This window comes from Dromiciops gliroides, chromosome 1 (genome assembly GCF_019393635.1).
Source record: "Dromiciops gliroides isolate mDroGli1 chromosome 1, mDroGli1.pri, whole genome shotgun sequence".
In the NCBI taxonomy this organism is placed as follows: Eukaryota; Metazoa; Chordata; class Mammalia; order Microbiotheria; family Microbiotheriidae; genus Dromiciops; species Dromiciops gliroides.
In genome coordinates, this window is record NC_057861.1 from 7469801 (window position 1) to 7492108 (window position 22308).

Consider the following 22308-nt stretch of genomic DNA (forward strand, 5'->3'; position numbering starts at 1 on the left):
GGCCTTCAGTCCTAAAGGGGGAGCCCGGGACATCTGTACCACGTAGTTTAAGCAAAGGTAGTCTGGGAGGGAAGGCAGGAGCATTCATTGAGCGCCTGCTGAATGCCCCCGCCCAGACACCAGGACCGGGAAAGCCCAGCCTGTCCTCTGGGAGCTGCCAATCCCACGTGCACGTGGACAGAGAAAACTCCTCCTCCCGGCACCGCCCCGCGAGCCCACCACGTGTAGCCTCCGCGCGCCCCGCCCCCGCCCCGCCCCCTAACGAGACGCCGCCTCATTGGCTACGGCGCGGGCGCCGCGTGACGTCACAGCACGTCCCGTCGCGCCGCGTGACGGCAGCCTGGCGTCCAGGTGTGGAGGGAGGGGACAAGATGGCGGCGTCCGTGGGTCGAACGGGGATCCTGTTGGGCCTCTGGGCCGCTCCGAGGACGAGCAGGTGGGCCCGGGGCCGGGGACTCGGGGGGTCGGGAGGCGGCTGGCCGGGGCTGGGGAGCAGCCGGCAGGGGCTCCCGGCGCGCCGAGCGGCCTCGCTGCCTCAGTTTCCCCGTCTGTGACGTGGAGGGGGTAGGAGTAGGAGCTTTGGGAGCCCCCAGGGACCCGACACCCCATCCCCCGTGCTGTGTGACCTCGGGTGCAGCCGGGCCCTCTCTGCGCTTCCTCATTCTACCCATCTTTCACGTGGGGTGGGGCTGGAGCTCCAGGGGTCCCCCCCAGAGACCTGACACCCCATTCCCCACGTACTCTGTGACCTTGGGCGAGATTTGAACCACTCTGTGCTGCCTCAGTTTACCCATCTGTGACATGATTGGGCTGGAGCTCCAGGGGTCCCCCCCCCAGAGACCTGACACCCCATCCCCCGTGCTGTGTGACCTCGGGTGCGGCCGGGCCCTCTCTGCGCTGCCTCATTCTACCCATCTTTCACGTGGGGTGGGGCTGGAGCTCCAGGGGTCCCCCCCAGAGACCTGACACCCCATTCCCCACGTACTCTGTGACCTTGGGCGAGATTTGAACCACTCTGTGCTGCCTCAGTTTACCCATCTGTGACATGATTGGGCTGGAGCTCCAGGGGTCCCCCCCCCAGAGACCTGACACCCCATCCCCCGTGCTGTGTGACCTCGGGTGCGGCCGGGCCCTCTCTGCGCTGCCTCATTCTACCCATCTTTCACGTGGGGTGGGGCTGGAGCTCCAGGGGTCCCCCCCAGAGACCTGACACCCCATTCCCCACGTACTCTGTGACCTTGGGCGAGATTTGAACCACTCTGCGCTGCCTCAGTTTACCCATCTGTGACATGATTGGGCTGGAGCTCCAGGGGTCCCCCCCCCAGAGACCTGACACCCCATCCCCCTGTGCTGTGTGACCTCGGGTGCGGCCGGGCCCTCTCTGCGCTGCCTCATTCTACCCATCTTTCACGTGGGGTGGGGCTGGAGCTCCAGGGGTCCCCCCCAGAGACCCGACACCCCATCCCCCGTGCTGTGTGACCTCGGGTGCAGCCGGCCCCTCTCTGCGCTGCCTCATTCTACCCATCTTTCATGTGGGGTGGGGCTGGACCTCCAGGGGTCCCCCCAGGGACCTGACACCCCATCCCCCTATGATGTGTGACCTCGGGTGCAGCCGGGCCCTCTCTGCGCTGCCTCATTCTACCCATCTTTTACGTGGGGTGGGGCTGGAGCTCCAGGGGTCCCCCCCAGAGACGTGACACCCCATTCCCCACGTACTCTGTGACCTTGGGCGAGATTTGAACCACTCTGCGCTGCCTCAGTTTACCCATCTGTGACATAATTGGGCTGGAGCTCCAGGGGTCCCCCCCAGAGACCTGACACCCCATTCCCCACGTACTCTGTGACCTTGGGCGAGATTTGAACCACTCTGCGCTGCCTCAGTTTCCCCCTCCATAGCACCAGGGGTTGGACGGTCTGTTCTCTTAAGGTTGGTTTCAGCTCCGGCTTTCTGCGTAAAGTGTGGTGTGAGGAGCCGCGGGTTTGGAGTCAGGAGACCCGGGTTAGAATCCTGGCAGAGGGTGTGAACTTGGGCTGGTCTGTCCCTCTGCCTCTCAGGGCTGCTTCAGTTTCCTCCTCTGAGGGGTTTGGCCTGAGAGCCCTTCCAGCCCTGACACCCTGTCATCCGTGTTCTGTGTGACTTTGCCAGAGCCCTAGGGCTCCCTCAGTCCAAGTTTTCCTGTCGGTGAAATGGGAGTGAAAAGGGGGTGTTTGTGGCACCTACTCTGGACGAAGAGCCTGTCCAGAGCCGTGGTCTAGCGCACAGTAGGCCAGCACTTTGCAGATGCTTGTGGACTGGCTGGCTGGTGGTGCAGTAGAGTGGTTCTTTGGGCCGCAAGGTCTTCATCTGTACAATGAGTAGGTCGGACAATCCCCTCTCCGCGTTTTTCTTCTGCTAAAGGAGGTCTTTGGGTTTGAGGATTTCCTCGTCCCTTCCCTTCCCTTCTATGAGCGTCAGGATTGCACAGCGCTGGGCTTGGACTCTGCCCTTGGCCCTGTGGCCACTACCCTGCCTGACGCTGGGCAGATCTCTTCCTCTCTTGGTCCGCTTTAGCTTCTTTGGAATGGCTGGTCTTTAGCGCTCCCTTAGGAGCCTGGCTCTTGGGGTCCTAGGCCCTGCCCCACTCAGAGCCTTAGTTTCCCTGTCCTTAAATGGTGGGTGAAGATGGTACAGGAGGAAGAGGCTGGCTTCTGGCTGCTTCCCTACCCTTAACTCTGGGGGATGTTAGTGACACAGGCCCTCCCGCTTTGAAGCTGGCTCGCTATTGGGTACTTGGTATCCTGGGCTCCTTCTGGCTCTCACCTTCCCTGTGTAGGGGGAGCAGTAAGCCTGGTCCTGCTCCTGAGTGGTTTTGTGAGCTTCCCTTGCCTCATTTGCAAAAGGAAGAGCAGAGGCGAATTCCCTTCTTTTTGAAAAAGAAATAGCATTTTATTATTTCTAAAATCTTGAATTCACTTCTTTTTTCATCTCCCAGTCTTCCCCTGCCTGCATAGAGAAAGCAAGAAAAACAAAGCCAGATCTGGTCATGTCTAGTCAAAACCAAAACAGATTCTGGTCGGGCAGCACATTTCATCATGAGGCCCTAGAGGGGTCGATGTGCTGGTCAGAGTTCCTACGGACTAGATGATTTCTGTTGTCCCTTCTTTAAGTGTGATGTAATTAGTGGAGAGAGCTCAGAGTTCTGTGTCAAGAGGGATTTATCCTCTTTTATTCTGGTGTCTCCTGGCCCTGGTCCAGGACCCTGCCCACAGTAGGCACTTGTGTTGAGTTAGATGGAATTACGTTTAAATTGTGGTTCTGCCCCTTAGTATCTGTGTGACTTTGAATGAGTTCCTTATCCTTTCTGGGCCTCAGTTTTCCCAGGTCTGAATGAAGGGCCCAGACTGGATGGTCCTTGAAGGTCCCTTCTGGCTGTGACCACAGGCTGCTGTGCCTTGGCCACACCTCATCAGCTGTTTCCCAGGTCTCCTTAACCCTAGTGCTTTCCCAATCTCTTCTGTCCTTTTTGATGCTCCTCCACAGTGGTTTGCTCTGTGAGGGCAGGGATGTCTCTTGCCTTTCTTTGGATCCCCAGTGCTTAGCACAGTGACTGGCACGTGGCACATAGTAGGTGCTTAATAAATGCTCGTTGTCTGGCTGACTGACCCTGTTGCAGACCTGAAGGTGGATCAAGGCCTGGGAATGGCTGTCAGGGAGTTTCAGGCTGTTGTTTGTCCTTCTTTCTTGAAGAAGAAGAGGACCGTGACATGATGTCATGACTTTCAGTGAGATGGATTTCAGTGAGGGAGGGTTGGGCAAGGTGCCAGCCTCACTGTCTCCTGCAGAGCCCTCAGGGGCAGGACAGACATCAGTGGGAGACCTCGGCCTTTTGAAGCTGAGGTCTTTTCCAGGTCTCAGTGACAAACAAATAGATGGAGAAAGGGGCGGGGGTTCAGGGTTTCTCCTGACTTTCTGGGACAGGAAGAGTGTATGAGAAGGTTCATGGAGCCCCAGGGCTCCCATTAGGCTGTTGGGGAGCTGGGTGCAGTGTCCTCCTCTTGCCAGCAGGGGTCAGTCCTGTGCTGCTTCTTGCCTAAGCTTGTCCTGGGAGCCAGGGCCAGGGGAAGCAGCAGAGCACTCCTTCCCTGTGCTGCTGACCCTGCCAGCACTCCTAGACAGCAAATGCCAGGCAGAATGGCGGGACGCTTCCCTCCGCCACTGCGCTGGGTCAGGGGCCCTGCGCCGGCCCCTGGAGCTGGAAGCCCAGAGAGAGGAGAGGCTGCAGCCTGTGTCTATAGGAGGGAAGCCAAGTGGGCTCAGTCGCCCAGGCCCTTGTAAACACATCCTCTGCCCCTGCTGTGGTGGAGAGAGCGCCAGGCCTGGAGTCAGGGAGACACTGCTCCCCGACGTCTCATCCGGCCTTAGACACACGCTGTGTGACCCTGTTGGCCTCAGTTTCCTCACCTGTAAAATGAGCTGGAGAAGGAAATGGCCCACCCCCCGTATCTTTGCCAAGAGAACCCCCAGTGGTGTCATGGAGAGTCGGACACAGCTGAAACGCCTGACCACGAACACTCAGCTTGTGTTGTATGGAGAGTGGGACCCATCCGTCTTTCTCTAGCAGGTACAAAGTCACCTTGGCCGGCAAAGCGTTTCCGGTCAGGAGGGCCAAGGAAAGCCTCTGGCAGCCGGTGCTGCCTGGCCTGAGGCTGGCAGGAAACCCAGAACTCCAAGATGTGCAGGTAAAGAAGGCAGAGGCACCAGAAGGGAAGAGGGGCGTTGTGTACAGGGAAGAGCATCAAGTGCAGTTTGACTGCAGTGTAGATGGAGATGTGAAGGAGATAGCATGCAACCAGGCCAGAAAGCCAGGCTAGCTCCTCACTCTGAAGGCTTTAAATGCCACACGGGCTCTAGGGCAGGCCTTCTTACACTTTTGCCACTTGACCCCTTTTCTCTTTTTTTTTTTTTTTTTGGTGGGGCATTGAGGGTTAAGTGACTTGCCCAGGGTCACACAGCTAGTAAGTGTCAAGCATCTGAGGCTGGATTTGAACTCAGGTTCTCCTGAATCCAGGGCCGGTGCTTTATCCACTGAGCCACTTAGCTGCCCCCCAAGACTCCTTTTCTCCTGAGAAATTTTTACACGCCCCTAGTATCTAGGTATATAAAATAGGTATACAAATCCAACATTTCCTGCCAACCTTTCTGTGACCCCCACCTTCAGTTACGAGACCCCGCAGCCTATGAAGCTTTGTTCTAGAGCAGGGCAGGAACACGGTCAGACCTCGACTTTGGGAAAAGCGATGAGGCAGTGCCATGGAGGAGGGCTTCCAGAGGAGAGAGCCTGGACACAGGCCAGTCAGGAGGCTGTTACAGTAGTATAGAAGGAGGGTGGTGCCAACTATGCAGAAGGGGCAGATCCAAGAGATGATGCCGGAGAAATGGAGACCTGGCTGCTGAATGACTAGCGGATAACAGAAGGTAGAGTCAGTGACTCCTCCTCATATACCTCAGGGACTTCAAGAGTGGCAGCATCCTTGTCAGAAGGAGGTGGGCAGATTTGGAAGGGAAACACAGGACGTTCTGAGGGATATTGTAAAGTGGAGGAGCCCAGAACCTCACTGACAGCCCCACGAATCAATCAGTAAACATTCATTAAGCTTTGACTGTGCGGGGCATCGTGCTAAGCACTAGGGATACAAAGAGGCAAAAGACAGTCTCTGCCCTCAAGGAGGAAGAGACAGGGTGCAGACAAGCATGTGCAGGCGAGCTCTGTCCGGGAGAAATGGGAAATCAGGAACAGAGGGAAGGCCCTGGAATTAAGGGAGGCTGCACAAGGCTTCCTGGAGAAGATGGGACTTAAGGATGCCAGGGGGTCAGTGGGCAGAGCAGAGGAGGCAGAGCCTCCTAGGCATGCAGGACAGCCAGAGAAAATGTCCAGAGCCGACGGATGGAGTCTTGTTCGTGGAACAGCTGGTCAACCTTAAAAAATGTGCCAGTGAAAAATGGAAAAAGGAGAATTGTCTCCAGGTTCCTTCCCCCCCACCCAAGGCTTCACAGAAGGGTGGACAGAGTGCAGAAACCCCAAAGTGGACAAGCTGGGGTTGGTGGAAAGCCCCAGGCAGATCCCGCACAGGGAGTGGCCTTGGCATCGGTGCAAGAGGAGGGCTTGGGGGAAGGGCCCTGCAGAACTCCCTGTGACGCTGGCCTTGGAGTCTCCAAAGGGTCTCAGAGGCAGGGCCACCTGAAGCTTTGGCCGTGGTAGAGGGCGGGCAAGAGCGGTGAGCAGGCATCCCCAGCTCATCCTGGCACCCTGGCATCTGGGGCCAAGGTTGACCGGAAGCTACAGAGGGAGGGCGTCTGGTTCTGAACGGGGCACTCGGGACCAGCCGGGGCCTGCCCATGTTGTTCAGGAGGGCAGGGGTGGGGTTTGACACAAGCTCAGGCCCCCCGAGCTCACCCACTTGCCATTGTTCCTGTGTTAATGGAGGCGAAACCCCCATTTATCAAGCTCTTACTGTGTGCCAGGCACTGTGCTCAGTGTTTTACAAATAATGTCTCTTAAAGTACTTTTCATTATCACCATTTTTTTTTCACAGATCAGGAAGCTCAGGCTTCTCCTGAGGGAGAGGATAAGTGACTTGCCCAGGGTCACACAGTTGGGAAGTGTCTGTGACTAAATTTGAACTAAGGTCTTCCTGACTCCAGGCCCAGTGGTCTCTCCAGTGTCCCATCTAGCTGCCTCTTTTCAGAACCCTCATCTTTTTTTTTATGTAATATTTCATTTTTCCCCAATTACATGTATAACATTTTTTTAGCTTTCATTTAAAAAACTTTGAGTTCCAAATTCTTTCCCTGTCTGCCTTGTCCCCTCCTCTCCTCCCCATTGAGAAGGCAAGCTATTTGATACAGGTTATACATGTGCAGTCTTGCAAAACGTTTCCACGTTAGTCATGTTGTGAAAGAAAACATAGACCCAAAAACCTGAAGAATAATAAAGAAAGTGTGTGTACAAAGTGTGCTTCAATCTGTGTTCAGATGCCAGCAGTTCTTTCTCTGGGGATGGATCACATTTTCATAAGTTCTTCAGAGTTCTCTTGGATCATTCATTGTATTGCTGAGAACAGCAAAGTCATTCACAGCTGATCATCTTACAATATTGCTGTTACTCTGTACATAGTACATTTCACTTTGTATCAGCTCATGTAAGTCTTTGCAGGTTTCTCTGAGAGCCTCCTGCTCATCATTTCTTATAGCATAGTAGTATTCCATCACAATCACATACTACATTTTGTTCAGCTATTTCCAGTTGATGAGCATCCCCTCGATATCTAATTCTTTGCCACCAGAAGAGAGCTGCTATAAGTATTTTTGTACACACAGGTCCTTTTCCTTTTTTGTTTTATTATCTCTTATTGGATGCAGATCTAGCAGCCCATTGGGCATAGTTCCAAATTGCTTTACAGAATGGTCGAATCAGTTTGCAACTCCACCAACGATGCATTAATGTCTCATTTTCCCCACATCCCCTCCAATATCTGTCATTTTCCTCTTAGCTAATCTCATAGGTATGAGGTAGCACTCCAGAATTGTTTTGATTTGCATCTCTCCATTCAATAGTGACTTAGAGCATTTTTTTTCATATGGCTATAGATAGCTTTGATTATTGCACCTGAAAACTATTTATATCTTTTGATCATTTATCATTTGGGAAATGACATATTCAGAAACTTGCTTCAAATTTTTTTTTGAAGTTACTATTGCTAACTGTATTTCACTCCATCCTTTCCCCCTGTTTTATTTTCTCCTTTCACCCTGTCCCTCCTCAAAAATGTTTTGCTTCTGACTACCCCCTCCCTCAATTTGCTTCTCTTCTGTTATCCTGTGCCCCGCCCCCCCCCCCATCCCCTTCCTCACCTGTTTTCCTGCAGGGTAAGATTTCTATACCCAATTGAGTGTGTATGTTATTCCCTCTTTGAGCTAATTCTGATGAGAATAAGGTTCACTCACTCCCTCTCAGAACTCTCATCTCTTTTTTTTTTTTTTTTTAGGGAGGCAATTGGGGTTAAGTGACTTGCTCAGGGTCACACAGCTAGTAAGTGTTAAGTGTCTGAGGTCGGATTTGAACTCAGGTACTCCTGACTCCAGGGCCCGTGCTCTATCCACTGCGCCACCTAGCTGCCCCACTCTCATCTCTTTAAGGGTCATAGAGTAAGGTAAATATGACAGACAGGGCTTGTGAGTGGTTTTGTTCTGTTTTGATGGTCTGAAGAGAGGATAGAAATGGGAAGAACTAGGAACTATAATGAGGAAGAAAGGGATGGAAATCCCTATCATGAAGAATTGTTTAAATCTGGAGGAAGCAAATGGTGTAAGTAAAAGGTAGAAATAACAGGCATCCCATGAATCTCACTTTCATCTGAATCAGATAAAGAAAGATGAATTTAAATAATGTATACACCCACATGACAGTTATAGAAACACATTAAACTCCAAAGGGAAATAAGGGAAAAAAGGTGAAGAAGGGAGAGGGAGGGAGGGGCTTGGGGTTTGAGAGAGAAGGCTAGGTAGGAGAAGAGTCATAAAACCTATTGCAGTGTTGGTGAGAGGAATGGGAAGGCTTCATTAAAAGAAAAGGAGGACCTCAGACACTTAACACTTACTAGCTGTGTGACCCTGGGCAAGTCACTTAACCCCAATTGCCTCACTAAAAAATTAAAAAAAAAAAAGAAAAGGAGGAAAGAATTAAAAACCTGGAATCAGCATAGGGCCAGGGGAGGAGAAAAGCTGCAACAGAGCAGAAAACAGGTCCCTTCACTTACAGATGACAGAGGTTGTTCAAACTCCTTTTTTTTTTTAAAGTAAGGCAATTGGGGTTAAGTGACTTGCCCAGGGTCACAGAGCCAGTAAGTGTTAAGTGTCTGAGGCCGGATTTGAACTCAGGTACTCCTGACTCCAGGGCTGGTGCTCCATCCACTGCGCCACCTAGCTGCCCCCAAACTCCTTTTTTACCATATTCTTGTTTCTAAACTGGGGGAAAGGGTAGGAGAAAGAAGAATGAGGATTGGATGGAGGGGAGCATGCAATTAACAACCATAACTATGGCTAGGATGAACTTGCCCCCAGTGGAACAGGATGGCAGAATGCATTAGAAAACAGAATCCAACAATATGATGTGTGAAAGAAGCATGCTGGAAACAAAGGTTCACTGAGAACTAGAGCAAACATCTATTCTGTTTCAACTAAATGCAAATAAAGCAGTTCAGATAAGGCTACCACGAATATAGGTGTGATAATAAGAGATGAGGAAGGAAATCGCTTTCTGATTCAAGGCTCCAAAGATAATGAATCACTATCCCTACTTTACTATAGATACACCAAAGAGTATCACATCCATCTTAAAGGAAAAGTCCGTCACAATGGAAGGAGAAATAGATAGTAGAATGGAAATGATAGATCCCTGGTGATTATGAAGAAGAATAGGAAAGAATCTGAATATTCCTGAGACATATATGGTACCTTTACAAATATTCAGGCATAAAAATGCCAGTTGAAAAGCAGAAGTATGAAACACATCATCTACTCATTACAGTGCAACAGAAATTATATTTAATAAAGGACTTTTGAAGAAAGAATTAAAAATACTCGGAGACTAAATAATACTTATAAATAACTGGTGGGTCAAAGAACAAGTTGTAGAAACAAGAAATTCCATGCAAGAAGATTACTATAATGAGACAACAAGCCAAAATTTATGGGTTTAGCCAGAGTAGTAATTAGAGGAAAATTTATATCTCTAAATGCTTTTGTCAACAAGACAGACAGGAAATCAGTTAATTGGGGACATAAGTAAAAAAGTTGAACAGTAAATCAAAAACTCCAACTAAGCAAACAAAGGGATCTAAAGTTTTGTAGAATTGAAAGTAAGAGTTCCATTGAATTGATAAAACTAATAAAATCGGTAAGCCATTAGCCAGTCAGATTTTGAAAAAGAAGAAAACCAAATTCTTTATCTCAAGAATTAAAAAGGGGAAGGGGGCAGCTAGATGGCGCAGTGGATAAAGCACTGGCCCTGGATTCAGGAATACCTGAGTTCAAATCCGGCCTCAGTCACTTGACAGTTACTAGCTGTGTGACCCTGGGCAAGTCACTTAACCCCCATTGCCCCGCAAAAAACAAACCAAAACAAAAAAACAGACGCACAGGGGGCAGCTAGGTGGCACAGCGGATAGAGCACTGGCCCTGGATTCAGGAGGACCTGAGTTCAAATCCAGCCCCAGACACTTAACACTTATTAGCTGTGTGACCCTGGGCAAGTCACTTAACCCCAATTGCCTCAACCCCCCCCCAAAAAAACCCCCCACAAACGCACACCCAAGCACACTAGAAACCACAGGAATAGAGGGTCCTTAATATCCTAAACCAAAAGCAAACATGTAATTAATAGAGAAAATTCAGAGGTTTCTCTGGTAAGATCATGGATGAGCAAGGGTGCCCATCATAGCTTTTACTATTTTAACATAGTTCTAGATTTATGCTCTAACAATTAAGACAAGAGAGAGAAATTGAGGAAATAGGCATAGGCAAAGAAGAAACAGAATTATTGCCTTGGCAGATGATTTGATTTACTTAAAAAACCCTGAAGAGCCAACAAAAACTTAGTGAAATAATAAATGCAGCTAAGTTGCAGGATAGAAAGTAAGCTCACAGTATTGTTCTTTGAGAAATGCTGAGGGGGTGGCTAGATAGCACAGTGGATAAAGCACCGGCCCTGGATTCAGGAGGACCTGAGTTCAAATTCGGCCTCAGACACTTGACACTTACTAGCTGTGTGACCCTGGGCAAGTCACTTAACCCCTGTTGCCCCCACCAAAAAAAAAAAAAAAAGAAATGCTGAAGTGAATTGCTTCAGAAAAACCTTATATAGGAGAAGAATCAGCAAAGTAACAGCAATATCCTAAAAAACAAAGCACTTCTGAAAGACTGAGCAGCTCTGCTCAACACAGTGACCCAGCACAGTTCCAAAGGATTCATCCCCTACAGGTAGAGAAGTGATGCACTGAGAGGGCAGACTGAAGTATATTTCCTTTTCTTTGGCTGTGGATAATGTGGGTGAAGGGAATATAGGGTATGGTGAGCTTGAAGAACAGGGTTAAGAGTCATAAGGCCTAGAGAAAGATGCTGTGCTAAAAGATCATGGTCAGATATGGGGGCAGCTAGGTGGCGCAGTGGATAAAGCACCAGCCCTAGATTCAGGAAGACCTGAGTTCAAATTTGGCCTCAGACACTAGACACTAGCTGTGTGACCTTGGACAAGTCACTTAACCCTCATTGCCCCACAAAAAACCCCAGAAACAAACAAAAAAGATCATGGTCACATAAAGGAATTTCAGAGTTCATGAAAATAAGAACCCTTGTGAATGGCACCCAGATTGAGGGTATGACCATGTCTGTGTATTGCTGAGGCGGCAGAGGAAATTGGGAGATTAGGGTATTGGAGGGAACGTATTATGGCTGTTGAGGTCTCCTACCATGAAAGCAGGAGGCGTGATGGAAAGTGTGAGCCAGGTCTTGAACTCACTGGGAAAGGAACAAAAATATTCTAGGGGATGGATGATGGCCATGGAGGATCAAGATTGGGTGATAAATCTGAAGGGTGGAGCTTAATGGAGGAGAGATTGCTTAGTGAGAGTGGGTAAGAGACATAAGGACCAGAGGTATCCACGAGGAACAAGGATGATCCCACCTGGGAGGGGAAGAGGGTGGGGAGCAGGGGGGAAGTGCAGCCAGTATTGGAAGGGCAGGTAGAGAAGGTGTGTTATCCGGAGGGAGTCAGGCTTCAGTGAGTGCCAGAAGATGGAAAAAGAGGTTTAAGATGAAAGCGAGGAGCAGCTAGGTGGCGCAGTGGATGGAGCACCCGCCCTAGACTCAGGAGGACCTGAGTTCAAATTTGGCCTCAGACACTTAACACTTACTAGCTGTATGACCCTGGGCAAGTCATTTAACCCCAGTTGCCTCACCAAAAAAAAAAAAAATGAAAGCGAATTTGTGATTTATGGAGCAGAGGTGGATGGAGCCAGGAGATGGGGAATAAAACCTTCAGGGAGGGGGGGTTCCCTTGCTGGGATGGCTGGATGCCACCGACTGCCCTGCTTCTGGACAGTCCCCCAGGCGTGGTGCTCATGTCATTCTCACTCCCACTGATGTCCTTTCAGTCTCCTTGGAAGGCCATCCTAGGGCCCCCCATATTCTCATGTCCATCCCAAGGTTCTGTCGAGGGCCCTTTTCTCTCTTCTTTGGGTGATCTCAGCAGGTCCCATGAGTTCAACCATTTTCTCTGGGGAGATGACTCCCAAATCCACATACACGGCCCTCAGCGCTCTCCTGAATTCTTCCTATTGGGTTTTGTTTGATAGAACCAGGGTGACCCCAAAGTTTTTTTTTTTTTAGTGAGGCAATTGGGGTTAAGTGACTTGCCCAGGGTCATACAGCTAGTAAGTGTTAAGTGTCTGAGGTCGGATTTGAACTCAGGTCCTCCTGACTCCAGGGCCGGTACTCCATCCACTGCCCCACCTAGCTGCCCCCCCAAAAGTTTTAATACAGCTTTAAGCTATTAAAACATAAACTTGTACATCAGCTTTGGGATCACCCTGCACACAAGGGTGCTATGATTGATAGGAATTTCTTTTCTTTTCTCCCCCATTAAAGATTTTCCATTTTAATTTTATTTTCTATCTTGAACTCTGAACTGAATTCCCTCCTGCCCCACCCATTGAGAAGGCAGGAGAAGTAAAACCCATCACAAATAGGCCGTCACGCACAACAGTTCTCTCTTCGGCCCCCCCTTTCGCTGGCTCTGCTAGCAGTGCACTGTCGGTGCTGCTACTTTGCTCTTTTGACCTTCAGCTCTGTACAGTATGTTGGAAACACTTGTCCTGCCTCCCATCACCTTTTGCCAAACCCCAGCTGTGGATTACTTTCACCAGCTGCCGGGTCCCCTTCTGTTCATGTGTTACTGAGCCTGAATCTCTCACAGATTTGTTAAGCCTCAGCCGGGCTCTCCCTGCTGCAGCGAGACCACGCGCTGGCCCACCCACCACACATATTCTCGTCATTCCTCAAGCCGCCCCCGGCTCTGGGTTTCCACGTGCTGTCAGCCGAGCGCCTTCCTTGTCTCCTACTCCCCAAAGAAACTGGGGCCGTCATCAGAGAGCTTCTTTTTCATCTCCTGTCACTCCGACGTCTTCCTGGATCACCTCCTCAGGCACCCAGGTTTCAGAACAAAGGCAAACCCTTCTCGTGTGCACCCTCAGTCCCTTCGGCCTTGTAGAAGATTGCCCACTCTGTCATCTCTGGTTGTTTACCGGCCCCTTCCTTGGCACACATAAACATGCCTGTCTCTCTCCTCACTTGATCCAACGATCCCACGGAGCCCGTCTGTTTGTCAAGTCTTGTTCATCCATCCTCTTCTCTCCTTCGATGCTGCCTTGGATTGTTCCTCAGCCTGAGCCTCCCCTCTTGGATCCGTCCTCCCAGCTTTACCTTCCTTCAAGGCTTAGCTCAAATCCTGCCTTCTGCAGAAGGTCTTTCCTGCTTTCTCCCATTCCCAGTCCCTTCCCTTTGACTTTGCCTTCCAGCGACATTGCCTGTATCTTTATTGTAGGTGGGTATGCTCATGTTTTCACCCCATTTAGAACGTGAGCTTCCTGGAAGTAGGAACTGTCTTTGCCTTGCTTTGAACCCCCAGCACTTGGCCCGGCCCAGCCCGGCACTGGCACATTACAAATGCTTTTCAACTGGCAGAGGCTCTAAGCCAGGGTTTCTTAACTTCTCCTGTGAAGGTCCCCTTTGGTTGTTAGATGACGCTTCAGAGTCATGTCTTTGAAGTGCATGAGGTGCTTGATATCACAGAGGTGACCCCTTCTGTTGAAACAAGTTTGTCAAGAGGAAGATGCCATTATCTAGCGGAAGGTCTGATAACTACAGTAATGCCTGTTTCTTTTTTTTTTTTAAGTGAGGCAATTGGGGTTAAGTGACTTGCCCAGGGTCACACAGCTAGTACATGTTAAGTGTCTGAGGCCAGATTTGAACTCTGGTACTCCCGACTCCAGGGCCGGTGCTCTATCCACTGCACCACCTAGCTGCCCAGTAATGCCTGTTTCTGACGTGTTTGCAAAGCGAATAATCTCACTTAAAAAAAAGAGACTGCTTCTCTTTTGTACAGCTTTCCTTTCATTAGTGATTAGGCACGGGATGGCAGAGCCTGTGACAGTAGGCTTCTTTATTCTATTCTGTTCCCTGAAAATTTAGCAATGTAGCTGAAGGTTCTTCAGTCAGGTTTTAGAACCACATCCACAGAGAGATTCCTGTGGGTTAGTGGCAGTAATCTAGGAGACATCTCCATGTACAAGACCTGGGAGAAGGTCAATCTCTTGGACAGTGCGGGGCGGGGGGGGGGGGGGAATGGGAGCCTACATTTGAAGTTGGAGGCCCTTGGTGTCAGCCTAGTTCTGTCAAATAAGGCATTTGCATTAGATGATTTCTCAAGGTCCCTTTACTTCCAAATTCAATTAGAGAGTAGGTATAGATAGAGAACATAGAAAATGAGGGTGGTCGTGAAGGAGGGAAAGAACTAACAGTGGAGGACACTGTTTGTCAAATCGCTGGGCTGTATGTAGGATTTGTACAGATGCCTGGCCTTCTCTCATGTTAGCCTTCAGACATAGGCTGAGAGAGCAGGGGTATGAAAGGTTAGGTGGGAGAATTGAAAAAGAGGCTTTGTAACTGAATCAGATGCCAAACATTTAATTTGCAGAAAATGCTTTGAAATTGCAGGTATAAGGCTGGCCAGGTGGCACAGTGGATACAGCCCTGGAATCAGGAGGACCCGAGTTCAAATTTTGCCTAAGATACCAGCTATGTGGCCCTGGGCAAGTCACTTAAGCCCTGAGTGCCTCCAAAAGAAAAAAAAAGAAACTGCAGGTGTGAATAAATGTCTGGGTGGGTGTGTAGCTAATACATCTCAGGTCTTCATTTCTGCGGTGATCTCCGGGCCAAGAAACCAAAGTAATGATTGGACCACAAGCCTTACCTGAGTCGGACGGCAGCAGCCGTGCCACCTCTAAGGGGACCAACCACTCTCAGAAGTTATTTTTCACCTGACCCGTTTTACTGATCAGCACATTGGTTACAGAGTACACACAGTGCTCCATAATGTTTCCTGGCAATTAATGATGCTGATTGACCAAAAAAAAAAATCTTTCAGTAGTTCTTAAAGGCCATACGTCACTCGTAAATAGTTTATGAACAAATGATTAATGTACCATGCTATTAATAGACATTTTCTCCTTGCTGATCTTTTATTCAAAGGGGTAGGAACATTCCCACATGCAAGTGATCTTTCCCTCCTCCAGTTTCTCTTAGTGCTTTGTCTGGAACTCTCTTCTGTGTTCTTCAGTCTTCCTTGTTAGAGTTTTTTGTTTCCTTGGCTTGCCCATGGTCCTCATGAGCACAGTGCTGGTGTCTTTTCTTTGTCCCTTTTGCTCCCAGCACATAGTATAATCGCTTAATAAATGCTTATTGATTCATTGGTCTGATGGAGACAGTGAAAAAGGCCCAAGTTTGTGTCTTGGTTCTACCATTTCCACCATTTCCTAGCACTGTGATCCTGAACAAATCTATTCACCTTACTGGGTTATGTGGTTTCCTCATCTGTGTAATGAGGATGACAAAATAGCATTCTCTCTCTCTCTCACACACACACACACACACACACACACACACACATCTTTGGCAGACGTGCTTGACATGGATCTTCGGATACAGTGGTCTGTGGTTCTTTTTATCAAGGAGTCTCTTATGACTTTCCCCTCTATGATGGAGGTCCCCCCTCCCCTTTATTAAGGGAGAATCTTTAAGGGGGCTTGATCTACTGAGTCAAAAGCAGTTTTGTAATTCAAAACCAAACAGCAGGTGGACTTGAAAGTCCCTATATGTTGTCAGTAGGGGGATGATGAGATGTGATCTTCTTGAAAGATTTAGATGTTTTCATCAGGGGACAGATACCCTCCACATGCACATGGACTGCTCTCGGGAAGATTTTCTAGAGACAAGAAACAAGGCCTATTGCTTGGTAATTGCTGATGTCTTCTTGGCCAGCTTTTGGGGATATAAATACTGACTGTTCTCCCTTTCTTTGAGGCATTTTCAGCTTTTAGAGGTGTGGAGAATTGATCTGAGTTCCTTTAAAATAGAGCCTCCTCCTTTGTATATATTATGGGGACAGGTAGAATGATTTTTCCCATTTTCATGAGCATCATTTCCTTTTCCTCATGCAGAACATTGAGTATTCAGTCAGTAAACATTTATTAAATGCCTACTGTGTGCCAGGAACTACTCGAAGCATTGGGCATACAAAAAAGAAAGTCAACTCCTGCCCTCAAAGAACTTACAGTATAATGGTGGAAGATAACACACAAGGGCGAGCTAGAAGAGCGAGGGGGTGGGGTAGGGTGGCAGGTGATAGAGGATGCCAAGTGCAGCCAGGGCAGGAATGAAGAGATGGCAGGCCTCACTGACCTTTGGGGGCTTTCCAGTCTGAGGGGCAGAGGACACTGATGAGTGCCAAGTGAGGACCAAGACAAGACCTTTACATCTGGTGGTGGCTTGTTCTGGGCCCAGAGGGTCACTGTTGTTGCTGACGAGAAGAATTTGCCAGAGCAGTGATGGTGTAATATGTGATTTCCCTGTGGGTGACTCTCCTTCCTTTGATAGAAGTTCAGCCTTTAGAAGGAGGATGTCATTTGAAGTCAATCTGTGTGGTTATCACCACTTCCATAAGAACAGTGCTGAGTTTGTTAATATAGTTACTGTGGCTTGGTCCCTTGGGAGTGAGATGAATGACCAGAGAACTATTTATTAGGCGCCTATTGTGCTCTAGACCATTGGATACAAAGACAAGCAGGAAACAGTCCCTGTCTTCAAGGAGCTTACATTCTCTTGGGGGACGCAACATGAGGAGCACCACAGCTGGGGAATCAGCAGAGGCGTCTTGTAGGAAGTGATATTGGAGTTGAGCTTTGGTAAAATCAAGAGACACCATGAGGTGGAAAGGAGAAAGGAATTGTTTCAGGCATGAGAAACAACTTGTACAAACTAGTGTTTCCAAATTCCTGACAAATAATAATCCTTTGAATTTGGGAATCTCAAGTCCAGGGAATTCCCAGAGTCCTAAGTTGTCTCTTTTTCTTGTTCAGGAATTAATACAGATTTATTAAGCACCTACTATGTGCCAGGCACTGTGCTAAGTACTAGGACTACAGTCTTTGCCCTCAAGGAGCTCACAGTCTAATGGAGGAAGACAACACATTAAAAAGCTGAAAAGGGACAAAGGGGCACAATGAAGTTAAGGAGGTGTGAGTTTCAGAATTGATTTCATCTCATGGAATGATTTTTTGGGCATCATGAAATCCAGGACATCAGCTGAGTAGGAAAACATTTTACTTAAAGGTTTTTAAATAACAATAATGAATGACTAAAATAATGAATGAGTCATTTTTCTATGATAAGGTTATACTAAAAGTTTCCAAAGTTTTCTGTAAAAAAAGACAATATTTCAGATCATGATACAATAAAAATTACATGTAAGAAAGAGCCAGGGAAAAGTAGAACGAAAATCAATTGGAAACTAAATAATTTCATTCTAAAGAATGAATGGGCCAAACAACAAATCATAGAAACAAAACAAAAAAAAAGATAATAAATGCATAGTTTATTGTTATTGTGGCCCTCCATATTGTAACAATTTAAAACATGTCATTGAGCAGAATGATTTCCTTTGTTTTTCTTAAGATACTTTCAACATTCTTCATATTCTTTACTCACTCTGGAGATCTAAAAAATTGTTTTACAAATAAGAAATACTCAGTTTGGTAGTACTTACAAAGAGCTTTAGCCAATAGTACCATTTAAACCCTGGAAAATGCCAGTGAACATAATTGGGTAGTATCCAAATAATTCAGCATTCAGATCTCCCTGCAAGATTAACCACACTACACAGAATCACCAATTTAAGGACTTTCTTTGCTTTCAGGACTTGTTATTTATTGGACCACCACTCACAGGATAAAGTTTACTGTGCATATGAACTAATTACTATTTATTTTCCTGAATGACTCATGGTTAGCAGTAGCCAGGACCACAGACACCCATTTAGAACATGGAAGTACTTAAAAGCCTGGCTGACCAATTAAATTGGGACTGCTTCTCTTCTTTGTGCCGTGTCCCAGTTCCTGGAAATGTTAACCTTCTCCTTTGACGCTGCATGTCAGCATTTCTTGCTCTTGCTTTCAGCTTGATATCGGTGGATTCCTTTGGACCACTAATGTCTCTTTGTTGATTGTCAACCTTTAATTCTCTCGAGACAATTCTCATATTTTCCCCTAGTTTCTTTTTTTTTGGGGGGGGGGTGAGGCAATTGGGGTTAAGTGACTTGCCCAGGGTCACACAGCTAGTAAGTGTTAAGTGTCTGAGACCAGATTTGAACTCAGGTACTCCTGACTCCAGGGCTGGTGCTCTATCCACTGCGCCACCTAGCTGCCCCCACCTAGTTTCTTAACTGATTTTTTTCTTCTTCAGGATTTGAGATTCAGAAAAACATATACATTTCCAAGAAGTATTGGGAAGGAATTCCCCCATGGAAAACACAAAGACTCAGATAGGAGAAAGCATCAGGAAAGCCAAGCTTGCTGGACTGTGGAGTATGTAAAGAAGAGTCTTGTGTTACAAGTTTGGGAATAGGTGGGCGGGGGCATACTGACAGGAAAAGAGTCTTCTGTTTTCTCCTAGAGGCAATAGGGAGCTATCGGAGCTTATTGAGCAGGGGAGTAACATGGTCAGACCCCTGCTTTAAGAATAGAGTTGGGGCAGCCCTAGATTCAGGAGGACCTGAGTTCAAATCCGGCCTCAGACACTTGATACTTACTAGCTGTGTGACCCTGGGCAAGTCACTTAGCCCTGATTGCCTCAAAAAAAAAAAAAAAGAATAGAGTTGCTGAATAGTCTACCTTTCAGATCTTTGGAAAGGAGAATAGTTTATGACCAAACAAGAGATAGAAGATATTATGAAATGCAAAATGGATGATTTTGATTACATTAAATTAAAAAGGTTTTGTACAAACAGAAGCAATGCATCCAGAATTAGAAGGGAGGCAGAAAGCTGGGAAACAATTTTTATGGCCAGTACTTCTGATAAAGGCCTCATTTCTAAAATATATAGGGAACTAAATCAAATTTATAAGAATCCAAGTCATTCCCCAATTGAGAAATGGTCAAAGGATAGGAACAGGCAGTTTTCTGATGAAGAAACCAAAGCTATCTATTCCCATATGAAAAAATGCCCTAAATCTCTAATGATTAGAGAGATGCAAATTAAAACAACTCTGAGGTACCACCTGACACCTATCAGATTGGCTAAAATGACAAAAAAGGAAAATAATAAATGTTGGAGAAGCTGTGGGAAAATTGGAACACTAATGCATTGTTGGTGGAGCTGTGAACTGATCCAACCATTCTGGAGCGCAATTTGGAATTATGCCCAAAGGGCTATAAAGCTATGCATACCTTTGACCCAGCAATACCACTTTTGGGTCTTCTCCCCAAAGAGATCATGGAAAAGGGAAAAGGACCCACATGTACAAAAATATTTATAGCTGCTCTTTTTGTGGTGGCAAAGAATTGGAAGTTGAGGGGATGTCCATCAATTGGGGAATGGCTGGACAAGTTGTGGTATATGAATGTAATGGAATACTATTGTGCCGTAAGAAATGATGAGCAGGAGGAGTTCAGAGAAACCTGTAGGCTCTTGCATGGGTTGATGATGAGTGAGATGAGCAGAAGCAGGAGAACATTGTGCACAGTATCATCAACATCGTGTGTTGATCAACTGTGATAGACTAGATTTTTCTCACCAATCCAATGGAACAAGAAAGTTCCAAAGGACTCATGATGGAAAAGGCTCTCCAAATCCAGAAGAAAAAAAAAGAAACTGGAATATGGACGCCGACTGGACTATACTATCTCTTCTGGTTTTGATGCTGTTTTTCTTTTTTGAGGTTTTTCCTTCTTGCTCTGATTCTTCTTGTACAACATGACTAATGCAGAAATGTGTTTAATGTTATATATCAGATTGCAGGCTGTCTAGGGGAGGGAGAGAGAAAAATTTGAAATTGGAAGTCTTATCTAAACAAAGGTTGAAAACTTAAATAAATAAATAATTTTTTAAAAAAAGAGCAGAGTGGCTTTGGTTGCATTGTAGAGAGGATGGATGGGAGGGAAGAGAGCTTGGAGACAGGAGGACTGTGTGGAGATGGTGAGGACCTACATCATGGTGCTGGTTGTGAGTGGAGGAGAGAAGAGAGGATGTGTGCAGGAGATGTAGATTATATACAGTTATCCCTTCCATGATGACCACTCATAAACAGCCTGGCCAGTGCTCAGCTTTTGCTGGAAGGCCTCTAGTGGAGGGGAAGTCCGCAACTTGGAAATCACTCCCGCTGTTCCGATGTCGTCCCCTGTACTTGCTTTTTTACAGCTCCTACCCATTGTCTTCGGTATCAGAGGCTAATTCCTCTTCCCCGTGACAGGCCTTTAAACATGTAAAGGCAGTTAGCCCGTCTCCCTTGAGGCTTCTCCAAACAAAACACCACCAGAGACTTTACCAGTTTTTTTATGTGGCAGGAACTTAAGGCCCTTCATCATTCTGGTTGCCCATTTATGGATATTCTCCTCTTTATCTGTATATTTCCTAATAAAACACAGAATTCAGACTTGGGAGGGTCTTTAGAGCATAGATCACCAGTATTGGAAGGGACTTTAGAGAGCATCCCATCCAACCCTTTCTCTCTCCCTCCCCCCCCCCCCCAGGGCAATGAGGGTTAAGTGACTTGCCCAGGGTCACACAGCTAGTAAGTGTCAAGTGTCTGAGGTTGGATTTGAACTCAGGTTCTCCTGAATCTAAGGCTGGTGCTTTATCTACTGCGCCATCTAGCTGCCCTCCAAACCCTTTCGTTTCATGGAGGAGGGAAGAAGTGACTTGCCCAGAGTCACTGCAGGTGCTATTGGTAGAGCTTGGACTCATTGACTCCTAGTTTGGGTGTTCCTTTCTTCACCACCTTTAAAGCTAGAGAGGGAAAGAATGAAAGTTAGAAATGTTTCAGTTTAAATTTCAAATATGAAAAAAAAAATCCAGTCATTAAAATCACCCCATGGAACCCTAGTTCTATGGAATATGGTTTGACAAACCCTGTCCTTCCCAAGCTAAGCATAGATGGCACCGGTAAGCAAGTCGTTTGCTTTTTTTCTTCTCATGTCACATGTGTGGACATGGTAAGACTAGACAAGGTGAAGCCTAGGTGATCACTGAAATGGTGACTCTTTTAGTAAGTGAGAGTTTGGAAGATTGAGAATCCTTGGGAGTCCTGCTCCTTGACACTAATAGCTCTGTATCCCTTGGGTTTCCCCAGGCAAATCTGATACTGAAAGTTACCAAGGAGTGGCTGATCTCTATTAGTGAAATGAATTTCTATGCTGGGAGTATTCTTCTACCATGAAATCATAGGTCTGGACCCAGTCCCCCAACCCCTCCTCTCATTTAAAAAAAAAAAATTGAGCCCTAAAGGAGCAGAAATCCTATTGTATGATAGATAAGGTTTTCTTTTTTTCTTTTTTAATGAGGCAGTTGGGGTTAAGTGATTTGCCCAGGGTCACACAGCTAGTAAGTGTTAAGTGTCTGAGGCGGGATTTGAACTCAGGTCCTCCTGACTCCAGGGCTGGTGCTCTATCCACTGTGCCACCTAGCTGCCCCAATAGATAAGGTTTTCTTACTTGATGTTTCCCAGAATGGTATTCTTTGCCTTTTCTTGGGGCTGAGATCAGAAATCTTGGCCAATCTACTATGTTCTCTCTATTTCCATAGCTATCATCCTATTTTACATTATTTTTACTCCTAATTGAAATTCTTGCTCCAGTCTTTCTCAGTTTGACTTTAATCATCTCCCCACCCCCTTACCCTCCACCCCTCACTACCTCTTCAGGAGTTTTCTGTATCCTACTGAATGAAGACCATTCTTCCTCACTTGGTAACTAACAACCTCCATGTTTGGCCTGGTCTTATTCCTTCCCAGCTCTTCTCTCCTCTTAGGTGGTTGTTCGTGTGACTTCTGTTCCAGCCTCACTGGTGAACTTTGCATTCCCCAGATGGGCTGTGTGTCTCCATGCTGAGGTTAGGATGCTCCCTCTTCTGAGAATGTCTTCTCCCCCGACACTAGCCTCCAACC

The 22308-nt window shown here is 47.3% G+C and overlaps 1 protein-coding gene across 2 annotated transcripts in view; it reads left to right on the forward strand.

The window, feature by feature from the left end:
* Positions 1-339: 339 nt before the first annotated feature.
* Positions 340-22308, forward strand: part of PISD (phosphatidylserine decarboxylase) — a 57324-nt gene continuing 35355 nt past the window's right edge. The window contains exon 1 of one of the 2 annotated variants that reach the window (XM_043979952.1): positions 340-436. In XM_043979952.1, the coding sequence (XP_043835887.1) occupies positions 372-436 (65 nt within the window). In that variant the 5' untranslated portion in view covers positions 340-371. The remainder of the gene's footprint in view (positions 437-22308) is intronic. The other variant, XM_043979950.1, reaches the window with a different exon arrangement.